The sequence below is a fragment of the Ambystoma mexicanum genome, chromosome 12 (assembly GCF_040938575.1).
Source record: "Ambystoma mexicanum isolate Mex_15411 chromosome 12, UKY_AmexF1_1, whole genome shotgun sequence".
In the NCBI taxonomy this organism is placed as follows: Eukaryota; Metazoa; Chordata; class Amphibia; order Caudata; family Ambystomatidae; genus Ambystoma; species Ambystoma mexicanum.
The window spans coordinates 580,780,459-580,796,730 of record NC_090936.1 but is presented as its reverse complement, the minus strand read 5'-3'; the positions used below and the strand labels follow the sequence as shown (position 1 = coordinate 580,796,730).

At 51.9% G+C, this 16,272-nt stretch overlaps 1 protein-coding gene across 1 annotated transcript; it reads left to right on the top strand.

Annotated features, from left to right (window-relative positions):
* The first annotated feature begins 338 nt into the window (after positions 1-338).
* Positions 339-9,563, top strand: LOC138513019 (beta-crystallin B1-like). The gene is made up of 6 exons (XM_069627734.1): positions 339-560; positions 1,126-1,224; positions 4,305-4,423; positions 6,262-6,394; positions 6,755-6,897; positions 7,968-9,563. The coding sequence occupies exons 2-6, from the start codon at positions 1,153-1,155 to the stop codon at positions 8,137-8,139; spliced, it is 639 nt and encodes a 212-aa protein (XP_069483835.1). The 5' UTR covers positions 339-560; positions 1,126-1,152; the 3' UTR covers positions 8,140-9,563.
* The last annotated feature ends 6,709 nt before the right edge of the window (positions 9,564-16,272 follow it).

Below are 16,272 nucleotides of genomic sequence, written 5' to 3'. Positions count from 1 at the left end.
AGTATCTCTCGGACTATCTAACATGAATTCATATGCCTGGGCCATCCCAGAATTGGATTAACCCTACGGTTTCCCTGCACTGTTACTGCAGCCTGAATGGCCGCACCAATAGACAGCAAACACAACCAATCAATTGGTGCCGTGTTGCTCTATTAAATATGTCCATGCGTGTGTGTAAGCGTGCATATATGAGTAAAAACGTACAGCAGGCGATACGCGAATTCAAATGGGTCCTCTCCCCTGCAACCGCCCCCTCCCGTCCCCCGCACGCTGCCAGAGAATGCACGTAGATTGCCGATGCGACGCACTATACATTGTCCATAGGTTGCTCGGCGTGCACTTTTTGGCCCAGGACCGCCCGGGCCGGACGTCGGCCAATCAGGGCTCTCGGCGAGGTGATGAGTCGGGGGTTTCCATTCTGTGGCCGGCGATGAGCCGGCACTTCCATTCATAGCGCCTAATCCTGGCCCCGCGGCGCTGCCAGGATATATAAGGGGCGCGGGGATGGAGCCAGGACATCTCACTCAACGGGTTCCAGTCCACCTCCTCTGCTCCTGGCGGTAAGTGGAGGACCGGGGGCCTAGCATGGGCCGGGGGAGTCCAGGGGGAGACATTGAGGTTGGTCAGATAGAACTTTCTCCTCACTGTCTACATCGGGGTGAGGCCGCTTCTGGGCGCTGTGTTTCAGACCGCGCCTGACAGATACCGTTCAAAGCCAATGCGGCCTTTCGGACATTAATTGGAGGGTGGGGGTTATGGGGTGTGGGTCGGTCTTGTTGTGCCCAAAGCCCCACAGGACACGCACGCCTCTCTCTGGGGACACTCTCATCAGTAGAGGCAGGCATGGGGTGTAAGCTGCGTTATAGAGGAGAGGCCTGAGTGGGGGGCTCATAGACAGTGCCCGAAAGCCAGCAGCACCCCTCACTCCTCCAATTAGATAACTCATTGGGCTGCGCACCTGTTGCACAGTAGCTTTAAATCTTTGTGGCGTCAACTCAGCCTTTCTTTGACCCTTGCGAGGTCTGACAGAGCAAGCCGTTTGTGTTCGGTTATAAGAAAGAACAATTATTGTTTAAGCAGCCTCATTATTGTTTGTATTAATTAGAGCCTCTTTCTCATTGGCAGAAATAACACGCAGTGTCCGACGGCAAAATGACTTCTCAGACTGACGGCAAAATGGAGAAAACTTCCAAGACTGGCAGCGGCATCGGAGTGCTGTATAAGGTGAGTACCTCGCAACCCAAGGCTGAGGAGACCGGACCCTGGCCACTCCCTACAGTTCCCCCCAAGGCTGAGGAGACCAGACCCTGGCATTCCCTATAGTTCCTCCCCAAGGCTGAGGAGACCAGACCCTGGCATTCCCTACAGTTCCCCCCCCCCCCCCAAGGCTGAGGAGACCAGACCCTGGCATTCCCTACAGTTCCCCCCCAAGGCTGAGGAGACCATGCCATGGCCATGTCCTAGAGTTCACCCCAAGGCTGAGGAGACCATGCCATGGCCATGCCCTAGAGTTCACCCCAAGGCTGAGGAGACCAGGCCCTGGCCATTCTCTACAAGATCACACCAATAATTCTCTGAGGAGCCCATACCCAAGCCATGCCCTAAATATCACACCCAGGCTGAGGAGACCAGGCCCTGGCCATTCCCTACAGTTCCCCCCAAGGCTGAGGAGACCAGACCCTGGCATTCCCTACAGTTCCCCCCAAGGCAGAGGAGACCAGACCCTGGCATTCCCTACAGTTCCTGCCCAAGGCTGAGGAGACCAGACCCTGGCATTCCCTACAGTTCCCCCCCAAGGCTGAGGAGACCAGACCCTGGCATTCCCTACAGTTCCCCCCCAAGGCTGAGGAGACCATGCCATGGCCATGTCCTAGAGTTCACCCCAAGGCTTAGGAGACCATGCCACGGCCATGCCCTAGAGTTCACCCCAAGGCTGAGGAGACCAGGCCCTGGCCATTCCCTACAGTTCACCCCAAGGCTGAGGAGACCGGACCCTGGCCACTCCCTACAAGGTCACACCAATAATTCTCTGAGGAGCCCATACCCAAGCCATGCCCTAAATATCACACCAAGGCTGAGGAGACCAGGCCCTGGCCATTCCCTACAGTTCCCCCCAAGGCTGAGGAGACCAGACCCTGGCATTCCCTACAGTTCCCCCCCAAGGGTGAGGAGACCAGACCCTGGTATTCCCTACAGCCCCCCCCCCCCAAGGCTGAGGAGACCATGCCATGGACATGTCCTAGAGTTCACCCCAAGGCTTAGGAGACCATGCCATGGCCATGCCCTAGAGTTCACCCCAAGGCTGAGGAGACCAGGCCCTGGCCATTCCCTACAGTTCACCCCAAGGCTGAGGAGACCGGACCCTGGCCACTCCCTACAAGGTCACACCAATAATTCTCTGAGGAGCCCATACCCAAGCCATGCCCTAAATATCACACCAAGGCTGAGGAGACCAGGCCCTGGCCATTCCCTACAGTTCCCCCGCCCAAGGCTGAGGAGACCAGACCCTGGCATTCCCTACAGTTCCCCCCCAAGGCTGAGGAGACCATGCCATGGCCATGTCCTAGAGTTCACCCCAAGGCTGAGGAGACCATGCCATGGCCATGCCCTAGAGTTCACCCCAAGGGTGAGGAGACCAGGCCCTGGCCATTCCCTACAGTTCACCCCAAGGCTGAGGAGACCATGCCATGGTCATTCCCTACAGTTCACCCCAAGGCTGAGGAGACCAGGCCCTGGCCGTTCCCTACAGTTCACCCCAAGGCTGAGGAAACCATGCCATGGCCATGCCCTAGAGTTCACCCCAAGGCTGAGGAGACCGGACTCTGGCCATTCCCTACAAGATCACACCAATAATTCTCTGAGGAGCCAATACCCAAGCCATGCCCTAAATATCACACCAAGGCTGAGGAGCCCAGTACCTGCCAGGACATCCTTGCAGATCCTAACAAGGCTGAGGAGCCCAGATACAGGACATTCCCTACAAGATCGCACCAATAATACACAGAGGAGCCCATACTCAAGCCATGCCCTACAGATCAGGCCAAGGCTGAGGAGCCCAGTACCTGTCAGCGCATCCCCTACAGGTCACAGCAAAGCCACATCAATGCAGAGGAGCACAGACCCTGGCCATTCTCTACCGATCACACTAAGGCTGAGGAGCCCAGTCCCAAACCATTCCCTACTGATCACACTAAGGCTGAGGAGCCCAGTCCCAAACCATTCCCTACCGATCACACTAAGGCTGAGGAGCCCAGTCCCAAACCATTCCCTACCGATCACACTAAGGCTGAGGAGCCCAGTCCCAAACCATTCCCTACCGATCACACTAAGGCTGAGGAGCCCAGTCCCAAACCATTCTCTACGGGCTGAGGAGCCCAGTCCCAAACCATTCCCTACCGATCACACTAAGGCTGAGGAGCCCAGTCCCAAACCATTCCCTACCTATCACACAAAGGCTGAGGAGCCCAGTCCCAAACCATTCCCTACCGATCACACTAAGGCTGAGGAGCCCAGTCCCAAACCATTCCCTACCGATCACACTAAGGCTGAGGAGCCCAGTCCCAAACCATTCCCTACTGATCACACTAAGGCTGAGGAGCCCAGTCCCAAACCATTCCCTGCAGTTCACAATGGGGATGAGAGGCCTCACCAGTTCACTACAGGGCTGAGAGACCAGGTCACATACATTCCCAGCCGCTCCTGCCAGGAATGAGAGGCCCAGGTCAAGGTCCTTTCTAGCAGCTCAGGAGGGGATGTTCAGATCGAGGACATTTCCAGAAGCTCACTTGTGGGGAGAGGCAACTACTTCCAAGACCATCCCCGCAATTCCCACTAAGGAAGCAAGACAGTGGTCCAGGGCATTCCCCTACAGCGCCCGCCAGGGCTGGGGAGCCCAGACCCAGCACATTCCACGCAGCTCACACCAGGCCCGAGAACTAGGACATTCTCGCAGCTCATACCAGGACAGTGGAGCTCAGATCAGGGCATTGCCAGGAGCTCACGCCGCGGAAGACAGGTCCAGCTCGAAGGAATTCCCAGAATCTCACCCAGGGAAGATCATCCAGATCCAAGGCAATCACAGGACAGTGACAGCAGGCCGAGGAGACCAGGCCAAGAGAACCACCTGCATAGAGTTAATCCAATCATGGCATTCCCCCCTTCTCCCACTGGATACCTTAGCATAACAATGTCCACATTGCCTCGAGGGAGCAGGCATCCAGCCATGCGTTCATTCATCTTTCCGTGCATTCATGTGTTTGTTTATTAACCCGTGCACTGTACCTCCCCCCCTTCATTTACCTTAGATGACCGTCTACGACCAGGAGAACTTCCAGGGCCGGTGCTTCGAGCTGTCCGGAGAGTGCCCATGCGTCTACGACAAAGGCTTCGAGCGGGTGCGCTCCGTGCGCGTGGAGAGTGGCCCGTGAGTACACCTGCATCCCTAGGCTCCTTCCCAGAGAGTAGTGTCACCTCTAATTTCCTAGCAAACCCCTCACGGGGAAATCCACCACGTGTGTCAAGGAGTGAGTAAGTCGCTCAATAGGTGAGCGGGCAGCGGAGACTGGGAGTGAGCGAAAGAAGAGGCCAGCGAGTGGGAGAAGAAGGGAAGAGGTGAGGGGGTGAATGAGTTAGTGACTTAGCGCTAGCGGATGAGTACTCTGACAGGGGGTGGGGAGATTTCTCACCAGTGTCACTGCTCGCACTGTCCACCAATGAGTATCATTCACACTTAGGTGAGGGAGAGAAGAAGTTGTACTCAGTGCCTCACTGTTGCAGACTGGCAGGGCAAGACCCCGTAGCGTGTTACTTGTGCTGGTGGTTTAGTGGAAAATAGCACGAGCGAGCAGTTGCAGGACAATCAAAGGCCACAAAAAGCGGAAGCGGGCCTAGAGTTCAGCTGCCATGTGTGAGTGTGTGCCGGGGCACGTGCCGTCTTCTTTATTAATGGGTGGCCATCATCTATATATGTGTGAGGACAAGTCCCACCATCACTAGCTTGCGGTGACCTCCATCATCAAAAGATATGGTGGGGTAGCCTCAACGTCACTGGACGTTCTGAGAAAGCATGCGTGCATTGCAAGTGGGCGAGGGCCCAGTTTATCAGTAAACTGCCAGACTAGCAGTCACACGGCTGTGATTACTGACGAGACTGTGAGTGCTCTGAGGTGTGTCAAGGAGTCCCCCAAGGTCCCCTATCACGCCCCATTCCTTCTAACGTGTTCTCACTGCAAACCTTTTAGAGACGAATGTGAGCAGACAATGGGCCTCATCACGAGTTGGGTGGTATCCCGGCGGTATTCCCGCTGGGATACCGCCCGTGCTAATAGCGCTACCGCCACCCAGTCCGGCGCTGTTAGCACTGGATCATGGGTGTCACACGGCTGTGATTACTGACGAGACTGTGAGTGCTCTGGGGTGTGTCAAGGAGTCCCCAAGGTCCCCTATCACGTCCCATTCCTTCTAACGTGTTCTCACTGCAAACCGTTTAGAGACGAATGTGAGCAGACAATGGGCCTCATCACGAGTTGGGTTGTATCCCGGCGGTATTCCCGCTGGGATACCGCACGGCGGTAATAGCGCTACCGCCACCCAGTCCGGCGCTGTTAGCACTGGATCATGGGTTTGGCGGAACAGTAGTCCCCCATTTCCTATTGGGCCCATTCGGGAATTCCCCATTCCCCATTGGACCCAATAGGTAATTTCTGGTGCGATTACCATCAGCGTTATTACCATGTGGAAGTAGCACTGAAAATCGGCCAATTCCTGGCGGATTTCCCCCAGCTCTGAGCTGGGGGTAAATGCTGCCAAACCCGTGATTTGGCGACCCTTAAATGCGGCGGTAATAGCGATACCGCCTCATTTAAGGGTTACTGCCAAACTAGTGATGACCCCGAATGGCTCCATCTTTCATGATGGTTTGGCTTAGTGATAAGGGGTGTAAACACAAAGCGGGTTCACGACATCAACACGCCGCCTACTGAGAGAAAGTGCATCTCTGCGGAGAGTGTGCATGTAATTGCAGCTGGTGTACCTTCCATCCGTGTGATCATTTAGCTGGAGAACAGGGAGGCATAGTCAGAAGCATTGGCAGGCGCATTGTGGGGGCAAGGGGCCGTCTTGGGGAGGGGGCAGGCCTCTAGAGGTATGTTGACCCACTGAAGTCATGTGAAACACGAAGGGTTGAGCTCATCTCCCAGCAAGCCTGGCCACATCGTTCCCCTAAGCAGTGCCTTCCTCTCACACTTGTCTTCCGCTCCTCAGGTGGGTGGGGTACGAGCAGTCCAACTTCCAAGGGGAGATGTTTATCCTGGAGAAGGGCGAGTACCCCCGCTGGGACTCCTGGTCCAACAGCTACCGGAACGAGTACCTGCAGTCCTTCCACCCAGTGCGCATGGTAAGGACAACCACTTCCTCCTCTACTTCCTTTCAATAAGCGACCATCCCTTTCCGCTCATTTACTCTCTTCCTGCTTCCTTCTTCTCCCCTCCCTACTTCTTTCTAGCCGCTTTCTTCATATACTTTTCACTATTGCCTTTCACCGTCACTCCAGGTATTTTTTTTAATGTTCTCTATTAATGCCTCTAGCTCGGTTAATGTGCCTTCGTCCGCTGCATTTCTTTTCTGACTTGTCTTTATTCCACTTGATCTGCAATTGTTCTCTGGGGAGCCCATCTTCCCCAGTCACCCAATTCCTTCGTGTGACATCTCCCTAACCCCATCCCCATCTCAATCGGCTTCCCTTTTCCCCCCACAGGAGGCCGACAAGCACAAGATCAGCTTGTATGAAAACTGCGACTTCAAGGGCCGCAAGATGGAGATTGTTGACGACGACGTGCCCAGTCTCTTCAGCTACGGCTTCACCGACCGCGTGGCCAGCGTCAGCGTCCCCTGCGGCAGGTAAAGATGGCTGCCATTCTTGCTGGTCGTGGAGGTTGACTGGACGTCCAGGGTTCGGGGTATAGACGTGGCTTTTCACACTATGTCCCTCTGTTCCAAGCCCCGTCAGTACAGTAACATGTTCCCGTTTTAGGAAAGGCTTGGAAGCTAGGCCCTTATCAAAGCCTGTTGATGACTGTGCAGATTCCAAGTGGAGGACATATAGTGTAGCATAAACAGTTTGTGTTCTGGCAGAAATATAAGAGGCCCAAAGAAATGCACACTTGTCCTTTCACGGGCGAAATAACGTATTTTACATTGGTCGTCACACAAATAAAAAGCAGAAATGAAACAACTCGGATAAACACATCGTTCATAGCCTTTCTGGTTGTTTATATTGTAGGGCTTTAGACTGGATGTCTTTTTCCGAGTTTCATTGTGCAAACGTATCCCTGTTTTGGTTTGGAAAATCTGGTCACACAGGCTTTATCAAAGGAAACGCCAAGTAGGGGAGGGACATTGCCCAACGGGTGGTCCTCAGCTATCTCAGATAAAGCAGGCAGAGGGACATGTCCCTGTAGCTCCCTACATCACCGCCTGGAGGGCAAAGCATGGAATGGGCACATTTACAGCTGGGGAGCAAAAGCACAAATTAACTGTAGTTCACACTTATTTACCAAGCTGCAGTTCGTTTTTATCTCCACTAGAGAGCAGCTTAGTAGCTACACGTTTACTTTCTCATCAGTAGAGGCCAGAGCTGGGGAAAGCAGCATTTCTCGAGTCTCACCACTAGGGGCAGAACTGAGCACAGTAGCATTCTCGATTTCTCAGTAGCCAAGGAAACAGAGTGATACGCATGTGCGTGTAGTAGTGCACACTTCTCAGCACCAGAACATGGTTTAGGCGGGAGCCAAACAAGTCTTATCCAGCTAGTGGAGAATAGAGCTGAGGGAAATGCCCCACTGACTTGAAGGAATGGTGAGCATAGCAGACTGTGGTTGCATTGGAATACAGTGGACGATGCCAAGGGGTTGGGAGAGGAGTGGAAGCCCACATGCTGAATTAACGCTTCTCTTTCTTTACTTTTTCAGCTGGGTGGGGTACCAGTTCCCTGGTTACCGTGGCTACCAATACCTGTTCCAGAACGGAGAGTACCGCCACTGGAACGAGTGGAAGGCCCGCAACCCCCAGATCCAGTCTGTGCGCCGGATCCGCGACATGCAGTGGCACCCACATGGAAGCTACACCCTGCCCTCCAAATAAGCACACCACTTCTCCTGTCCTCCCCCGGCTTCTCTGCCCCCTTTACAGCCTCCCCCGCGACCTCTCCTATGGAAAACAACACGCTTGCCAAGTGCCATCAACCAGAAGCAGAGGCGAAAAGAACACTGGCAGCCGTGCTGCTACCTAAAACACTGTGGGCTGCCTGGACCTAGAAAATGCAACCCATTACCCCCCAACAGCAGTGGTGTTCACATGGTACTGTGAGGGCGGATTAAAAGAAGTTACCCTTGTCAACAAGGATTCAGAGACCATAACGGGCTGTGAGTAAAGAGTAGCCTGGAAACGGTCAGACTGGATGGGTCCAGTCTGACTTTAAGACATCTATATTGCTTCTCCCAACTCATCTGTTTTCTTAATGATACCATTTGTCTACTGGGCCTTCTTCACCGCTTGCCTTTCTACGGCCTCATTCCAACAGCGACCATTCACTGCTCTACTCTCCTGCTTCGGTGCTGTGTATTTTAGGGTGGTGGAGCTCTGGACCACACTCAGAACTGTCACCATTTTATGGCCACGTTTTAACCATGACTTTTTAAACACATGATGCTTTGGCGCCCTCTTGCGGCTACTCTGTGTACCGCAAGGGAGCACGGCTTTCCACCTAAGCGAAGCGTTTCAAACATCTTGTGTGTGCTCTCTGTGGCTTTTCAGTCACCCGACATAATGGTACCTCTTGTGGTTATTATCGCCACTGCAAGGAGCTATGGCCTTTCAGCCTACTGAAACAATGACACTATTTTGTCACCACTGTTCGCACTGCAACTGGCTACAGCTTTTCAATCACCTGGCCCAATAGCGGCATCTTGTGGTCGCTGCTTGTATTGCAAGTGGGATTTCAGCTACATGAAGCATTGGTGACTTTTTTTCTAACGAGCTGTGCCAGGCGCACCTGTTGTGGTTACTACATGTCTCGCTAGTACACTTCAGCAGAGGACAACAGGTGATTTTCTCGTGCACAGTGGTGAAAACTAGCCTCGCATTTTACAGGCTAGAAAGAACGGGGCAGTAACATCTAGAACGTCTACTCGTCACTTTGTAGTAGTGCAAAGCGTTTCCTTTTGCCTAAATTCATGGAAGTCCTCCTTGTTGAGGTGACTCTTCTGTGGCCCATCCCTTCTTCCCGACACCGCCCCACCCAGAGGTTTTCTAGGAACCACACATCTGCAGGAGGGGAGCCTGGCTTGTGGGCGGGCCCTGAGCACACGAGTGAAGCTGCGTTTTCTCACACCCATTTCCCCCATTAGTTAGATGAATCTGGCGGGGAGTGGAGGGGAGGGGGGGGGGGGGGTGGCTCTCTTCTAATCCTCTCCTTGTCCCCTTGTCCCTACTCTACGCCCCCGTATAAAGGCTGCAGAGAAACCTATTTTAACCTCAATTATTATGTTTAATAAACGATTTCAAGGAAAACAGTCTGTGTATTTTCATTGTTTAAATCTGGTGATGTTGGTTGGCAAGGACTCTGGAATGTGTGTATTTTATTTATTTAAATGTGGCGATGTCGGAAGGTGGGTGGTAAGGACCCTGGGAATGTTGTATTTTCTCTATTTAAATGTGGCGATGTCGGAAGGTGGGTGGTAAGGACCCTGGGAATGTTGTATTTTCTCTATTTAAATGTGGCGACGTCGGAAGGTGGGTGGTAAGGACCCTGGGAATGTTGTATTTTCTCTATTTAAATGTGGCGACGTCGGAAGGTGGGTGGTAAGGACCCTGGGAATGTTGTATTTTCTCTATTTAAATGTGGCGACGTCGGAAGGTGGGTGGTAAGGACCCTGGGAATGTTGTATTTTCTCTATTTAAATGTGGCGACGTCGGAAGGTGGGTGGTAACGAGGCTGGGCATGTACAGGCAGGGTAACAACATGAGAGCAGGTGAGGATGGCGCAGTGAAACGGGAGATGTCACCAGAGCGCTGAAGCTGGGCCTTGGAGCCTGAAATCAATATGATTTTTAGGGGCACATTTCTAGAAAGCTCCTGGCTCGGAATACTCCCGCCTCTTCTTTTGAAGACATGTTCATCCAAATTCTGCTGCACCCCTCTCTTTAGACTACTCATTGGCCACCCACTCGGCTCTCTTCTGTGACATCAAGCTGCTGCTGTAAACCGGCCTGGGTGATTTCCATGCTGTCATCTTGGGTGATCTCAGCCTCAATACTATCACCAGGGCGCAGTGGGACCACACTCTCTCTAACTGCTCTTTGGTCAACCATGGAGTCTTCTCATCCACAAGCACAGCAACACCGGCTCGGCCTCATCTTCTGTACCTCTTCATTCCATTGTTCTCTCTATCCCCCACTCCCGCTCTGTCCACTTTTTCATCTCTGTCCCCCACCCCTTTCTTCCTCAAATCTATCACTGCTAAAAGACATTTGGAGCCTGGGCCCAGTGTTGCCTATCACACTCAAGTCAGGATCTCCCGCCACGCTCTCTCTGCCTCGATTGCTAACTATCCATCTTGCCATGGTACAGACCAACTTAGCTCTGTCTGCCCCTTTTAGGCTTCACTACCCAGCTCAATCTTTCACCGCCCTCGCCCTCACCCCACCCCCCCCCCAACCATCGATCACCCCAGCCATCCAACAGCTCAGGACAACCACATGTCTTAACTTGCACTGCGGGCACAGAGCCTGCTTCCCAGCCCAGTTCTCCTTGCTGCCTGCAAGTACTCTCTTGTAGCCCTCTCCACTGCTGTATACAATCATACATATCCCTGCTATGTTAAGTGCCTATCCTTTTAAGGGTGCTCCCCTCACAACCTTTCCATCACCCCCTGACCATGCTTGCCTCCTCAAACTCCCACCATGCCCTCCTCTCTCTCAGCTGATGACACTGCCTTCTACTTTTCTCCAGAAATCCTCGGAATATGAGTTAGCCCACCTAGCCTTCTATCGCCCCACCTGCCCTCTCCGCCGCCCTCCAGCCTACTCTCTTTTCTCTATCACACTTTGTTCATTCTTGCTCAGCAGACACCCGTCTGCTCAGTTTGCCCTCCCTGTGCTCTTTTTGGCCCTTGTGCCACCCAAACAGTCGTGGAGCTGGCATCAGTTACCTGCTTACCCATCTTCCCCCTTAGCAACCTCCCAGTCAGCTGGCATCTTCCAAGCCTTTCACAAAGTTGTCCTGATCACAACCACTTACAACACAATAGCTGCTGGTCCTAACAATCCCTCTTTCCACCGACCCATCTCCCCTACGCCCGCCACCACTTTAAAATCCTTTAGCTCTTGTCTTCAACCACATCATGAACTACCAGTAGACCAGTGAGGGCCCTGCCTGACCATCGCCAGTCTGGACTGGATTGACACTCCATTGAGACAGTTATTGCTCATGCCTCAAATGTTCTCACTATTGCTGCTTACCACTCATCCCCCCACCCCTCCCGCACCCTCATTCTTCTCAATCTCTCTGCCACACTCAAAGCTGTGAACCCTCCCTGTTCCAAACTCTTTCCTCGCCCTAGCATCAAGGACACCGTTCTGCAATGGAGGGACTCAAATCTCCTCGACAACTAACCTTCTCCATCACCTGGAGATCTAATAACCTCTAACACTCACTCACTCCACACAAGCATAGGTACTGGATCACTCCCCTTTAACGTGTGCACAGCCTCTGTGGGCAAACCAATACCACCCTTAGGTTTCTCATACCATCTACTTGTGCGTGATGACCAGGTCTTCTTCTCCATTCTTCTTCTCCATTCTCTCATCACGCCAGACATTTCTGAAGTACATCACACACTGCCAACTAAATTTAGACGGCACCACACTGGCTGATGCCAAATTCATAAGAAAAATGAAATGATTATTCCAGCCTACAATGCCAAACCCACTCTCACGACCCCTATCTACTTTCATAGCCACTTCTTCAGGCCATCACCCGAGGCTTGCAATCTTGGGATCCTCTCTGACAGTCAATTCAAATGACATAATTTCATCCCAATCACTGATGCCAGGCTCAGCTTCCAAATATTAGGAAGATCAGTCAACACTTCACAGACTACTCTCCTCTCAAATCTGTTTGTCAGTAGGCAGTACTACTGCTCTTTCACTCCAGTCACTCAAACGCTCAACTTTTACACACATACCCCCTCAAAAACGTACCTAGATCTTCTCCCACCTTGGCATAACGCCGCCACACCAGGTAGCTCTCTGTGCAGAAGCACGCATTTTCAAGTTTCTGCTCCTTGTTTTCAAATCTATCCAAGGCTTGCCCCCACTAGCTGGATGAACCCACGCACTCTCCTATCCTGCTCTGGATCTCTGCTCTCTTGCCCTCAACATCCTCTCGGATCATTGCCACCCCTGTGGGACCTCCTGTTACCTCACTGGCCCCCTCAACACTGAATGAAGTCTTTAAGCCTTTCTAGTTGATGGATGTACTCGAGGCCAGACTGAAGATCCGCCTATTAGCCAGTGAAGTTTTGTGTTCCGCCACCTTGCCCATTCCAAATAGCTCTCTGCTCTGTCCAACCCAATGTCCATTTGTTTTGTTTTATTTTACTTCTATAGTGCCTACTCCTAAACGCTTTACAATCATTAATGTGATGGAAAAATTGGTGAAATGATGATAAAAAATACAGCAGGAAACAAAAAAGACAGAGCAAAGGGAAGAGAACTAAGTAGAAAGAAAATGCAACGGTGATCCAGATCACCAGAATGTGGAAAGTCCTGCAAACCTGCTCATTGCACGATAAAATAGAACCATCCCACCCACAAAATACAAAAACACACACCGTGTTGGGGGCAAGGTCTAAAAAATAAAAATAAAAGTGTCCAAAAACTGCAAGTAGTGGAACAGGAACAATCTGCTTCAAATGCAGCTTTCACAAATGCACACGTTTAAGATGGAATGTCAGTGCACAGCTCCATCACTGCTCCAGCAAAGCCCCAAAGGCAATGGGGAGCGTCTTCATTCCTCTCCTGTCCACCGACAGGGCCAAGAATCAGCAAGGCTGCCACCCACCGCCATCTCCAGCAACCAAGCAATCTGCCAGCAGGACCAAAACTGACGGCAAAACAGCACAGCATGAGATTTTCATACTGCAGCTACGGGCGGCTTAATGCCTAATACAGCTTATTTTTAAGTATGCCATCCAGTTGTCAGATATGTCCCCTTTCATGATATGATATGATATGGCATTTATAACGCGCCTATACACAAGTATTTCAAGGTGCGACGAGGCAATGGAGGGGGAACAGAGGGAAGATAACGATCCTACTAGGCCAGGTGTCATTCAGATCGCGCAAGTGCATGGGAAGGGAAGGAGGAGAAGTGCAGGGGTAAGGGGAAGAGGACAGTGCAGTACATGGGATAAGAAAAGAAATAACAATAAGTAAAAGTACGGCCAGCAGGTGGCAAGTGCAGGGGTAAGTGCAGACATCAGGTGTCAAGTGCTGGTAGTGGGACTGTAGGGCTACAGAAACAGTCCCCCAATGCAGGGGTTGCCGGGAAAGCAGTGCTGGAGTGCGACTGGTGGCGAAGGGGACCTGGGCCCGAGAACAGAGGGTGGCCAGGTAACCAGTGCTGTTTCAGTGTCAGCCAGGAAGTCAGCAGGGGGGAAGAGGAGAAAAAGCAGACGCAAAGGGAAAGGTTTTGAGGTGCTTCCGGAACCGAAGATGATTCTCCTCAAGTTTCAGGGAGGCAGAGAGGCTGTTCCAGAGGGAGGCCCCAGCCGAAGAAAGAGATCTACCACCAACTCGTTGGTTGGAGAAGCGACTGCCCATGAGGGAGTTTGACCCAGATGAGCGAAGAGCTCGAGTAGGAAGGTATTTCCCCTGTCCTCTGCCCCCAACACCATGATAGGGCATCTTAAATCTAATCTGCCCTCTGGGGGCTTCTGGCTGTGCTAAGGCCTCCTACATCTAATCTGTCCTCTGGACCTGTGGAAGCTCCGGACCATGAGAGGGTCTCCTAAATCTTATCTATCTTTTGGGAGGGGGGGGTTCCTGAGTATGATAGGGCCTCCTAAATCTAATCTGTCCTCTGGAGGCTGCTGGTTATGATAGAGACACCTGAATCTAATGTTGCTCTGGGGGCTCCTGGCCATGATACTGCCTCCTAAATCTAATCTGTCTTCGGGGGCATCTAACCATGATAGGACCTCCAATGTGTCATCTGTCCCCTGGGTGCTCCTAACCATGATAGTGCCTCGTACATCTAATCTGTCCCCTGGGGGCTTCTGACCATGACAGGGCTTCCTAAATCCTATCTATCTTCTGGGGGAGGGGGAAGGTGGGTTCCTGAGTATGATAGGGCCTCCAACATCTAATCTGTCCTCTCGGGGCTTCTGACCATGACAGGGCCTCCTAAATCCTATCTATCTTCTGGGGGAGGGGGAAGAGGGGTTCCTGAGTATGATAGGGCCTCCAACATCTAATCTGTCCTCTGGGGGCTTCTGACCATGACAGGGCCTTCTAAATCTTATCTATCTTCTGGGGGAGGGGGAAGGGGGGTTCCTGAGTATGATAGGGCCTCCAACATCTAATCTGTCCTCTGGGGGCTTCTGACCATGGCAGGGCCTTCTAAATATTATCTATCTTCTGGGGTAGTGGGAAGGGGGGTTCCTGAGTATGATAGGGCCTCCAACATCTAATCTGTCCTCTGGGGGCTTCTGACCATGACAGGGCCTTCTAAATCTTATCTATCTTCTGGGGAAGGGGAAGGGGGTTCCTAACCATGATAGTGCCTCGTACATCTAATCTGTCCTCTGGGGGCTTCTGACCATGACAGGGCCTCCCAAATCCTATCTATCTTCTGGGGGAGGGGGAAGGGGGGTTCCTGAGTATGATAGGGCCTCCAACATCTAATCTGTCCTCTGGGGGCTTCTGACCATGACATGGCCTTCTAAATCTTATCTATCCTCTGGGGGAGGGGGAAGGGGGGATCCTGAGTATGATAGGGCTTCCAACATCTAATCTGTCCTCTGGGGGCTTCTGACCATGACAGGGCCTTCTAAATCTAATCTGGGCTCTGGGGGCTTGTGTCCATGATAGGATCTACTTTATCTAATCTGTCCTTTGGGGGCTCCTAACCTTGGTAGAGCACCCTAAATCTAATCTGCCCTTTGGGGGCTCCTGGCTATGATAGGGTCACCAATCTAATCTGGGCTCCTGGTGCTCCTAACAAGGTAGAGCCTCCTAAACCTGATCTGTTCTCTGTGGTTCCTGAGTAGGATAGTGCCTCCTGAATCTAATATGGCCTCTGGGGGTCCTGAACATGCTAGGTCCCCTCGAATCATATCTGTCCCCGTGGGCTTCTGAATGATATAGAGCATAATGATCATAAGCAGTACTGCAAGACATACCTTGCCATGGTAGGACCTTCACTGCACAGTTACCAGGATCCCTGACTACCACAGAGATCCAGTCAGACTGAAATCAGACCCTTTAGCACCTTCAGGCTGTGATAGGGCCTCCTTACTATACTAGGGACTGTAATGAGGCTTTTTGAAGTAGGGGTTCTGGATTGAAATACAGGTTTTCAGACGCATATGAATGTGCTAGGGAATCCAGACTCAAACAGGGCTTCAATACTGCATTGAGGCTTATTAGGGCAACCTGTCTGTTGAAGAACCTCAGGTTCTGTACCCAAAAAGTAACTCCTTGCTTTAATGAAGCCATTTAGGGCCCTTGACGGTAATAGGGCCTTCTGGTTGTGAACAATTGTACAGCTCTTTCTGACTGCAATAGGTCTTCTGGATCTTATTGGGTTTCCTGAAATTATTCTGGACTTTCGGGGAAGCTTTTCTGCGATTTGGCACTAAAGGAGATTCCATCTGGGACGGGGACCCTCAACCTTTATGACCATACCAAAGCATTGTACGATCTCTGGAAAGTGATAGGGCACGCTGACTGTAATCTAGCATTGAAAGTCTATCTATCGGATAGAGACTCCATTCTGTAATCGGGACTTGTAGGATATCTGGACTGTGATCGGCATCCTGACTTTAATAGGCACTTATGGTTGTTTTCAATCCTTGTGAGATCTCCGGACTGTAACAGTGAATCCAGACTCTCATTGGCACTACCTCCTGACTCTGATAGGGACCATGAAAATCTAAACAAGCATTGTAGGATATCTGGACTCTTATATGGAATCCTGGCTTTGGTAGGAACT

Bases quoted from the DNA above. Each gene is read 5' to 3' on its own strand.
- LOC138513019 (XM_069627734.1), top strand. From the start codon at position 1,153: ATGACTTCTCAGACTGACGGCAAAATGGAGAAAACTTCCAAGACTGGC. The intron at 4,424-6,261 runs GTGAGTACACCT...TCCGCTCCTCAG, and splicing joins GTGCGCGTGGAGAGTGGCCC to GTGGGTGGGGTACGAGCAGT. The intron at 6,898-7,967 runs GTAAAGATGGCT...TTACTTTTTCAG, and splicing joins GTCAGCGTCCCCTGCGGCAG to CTGGGTGGGGTACCAGTTCC.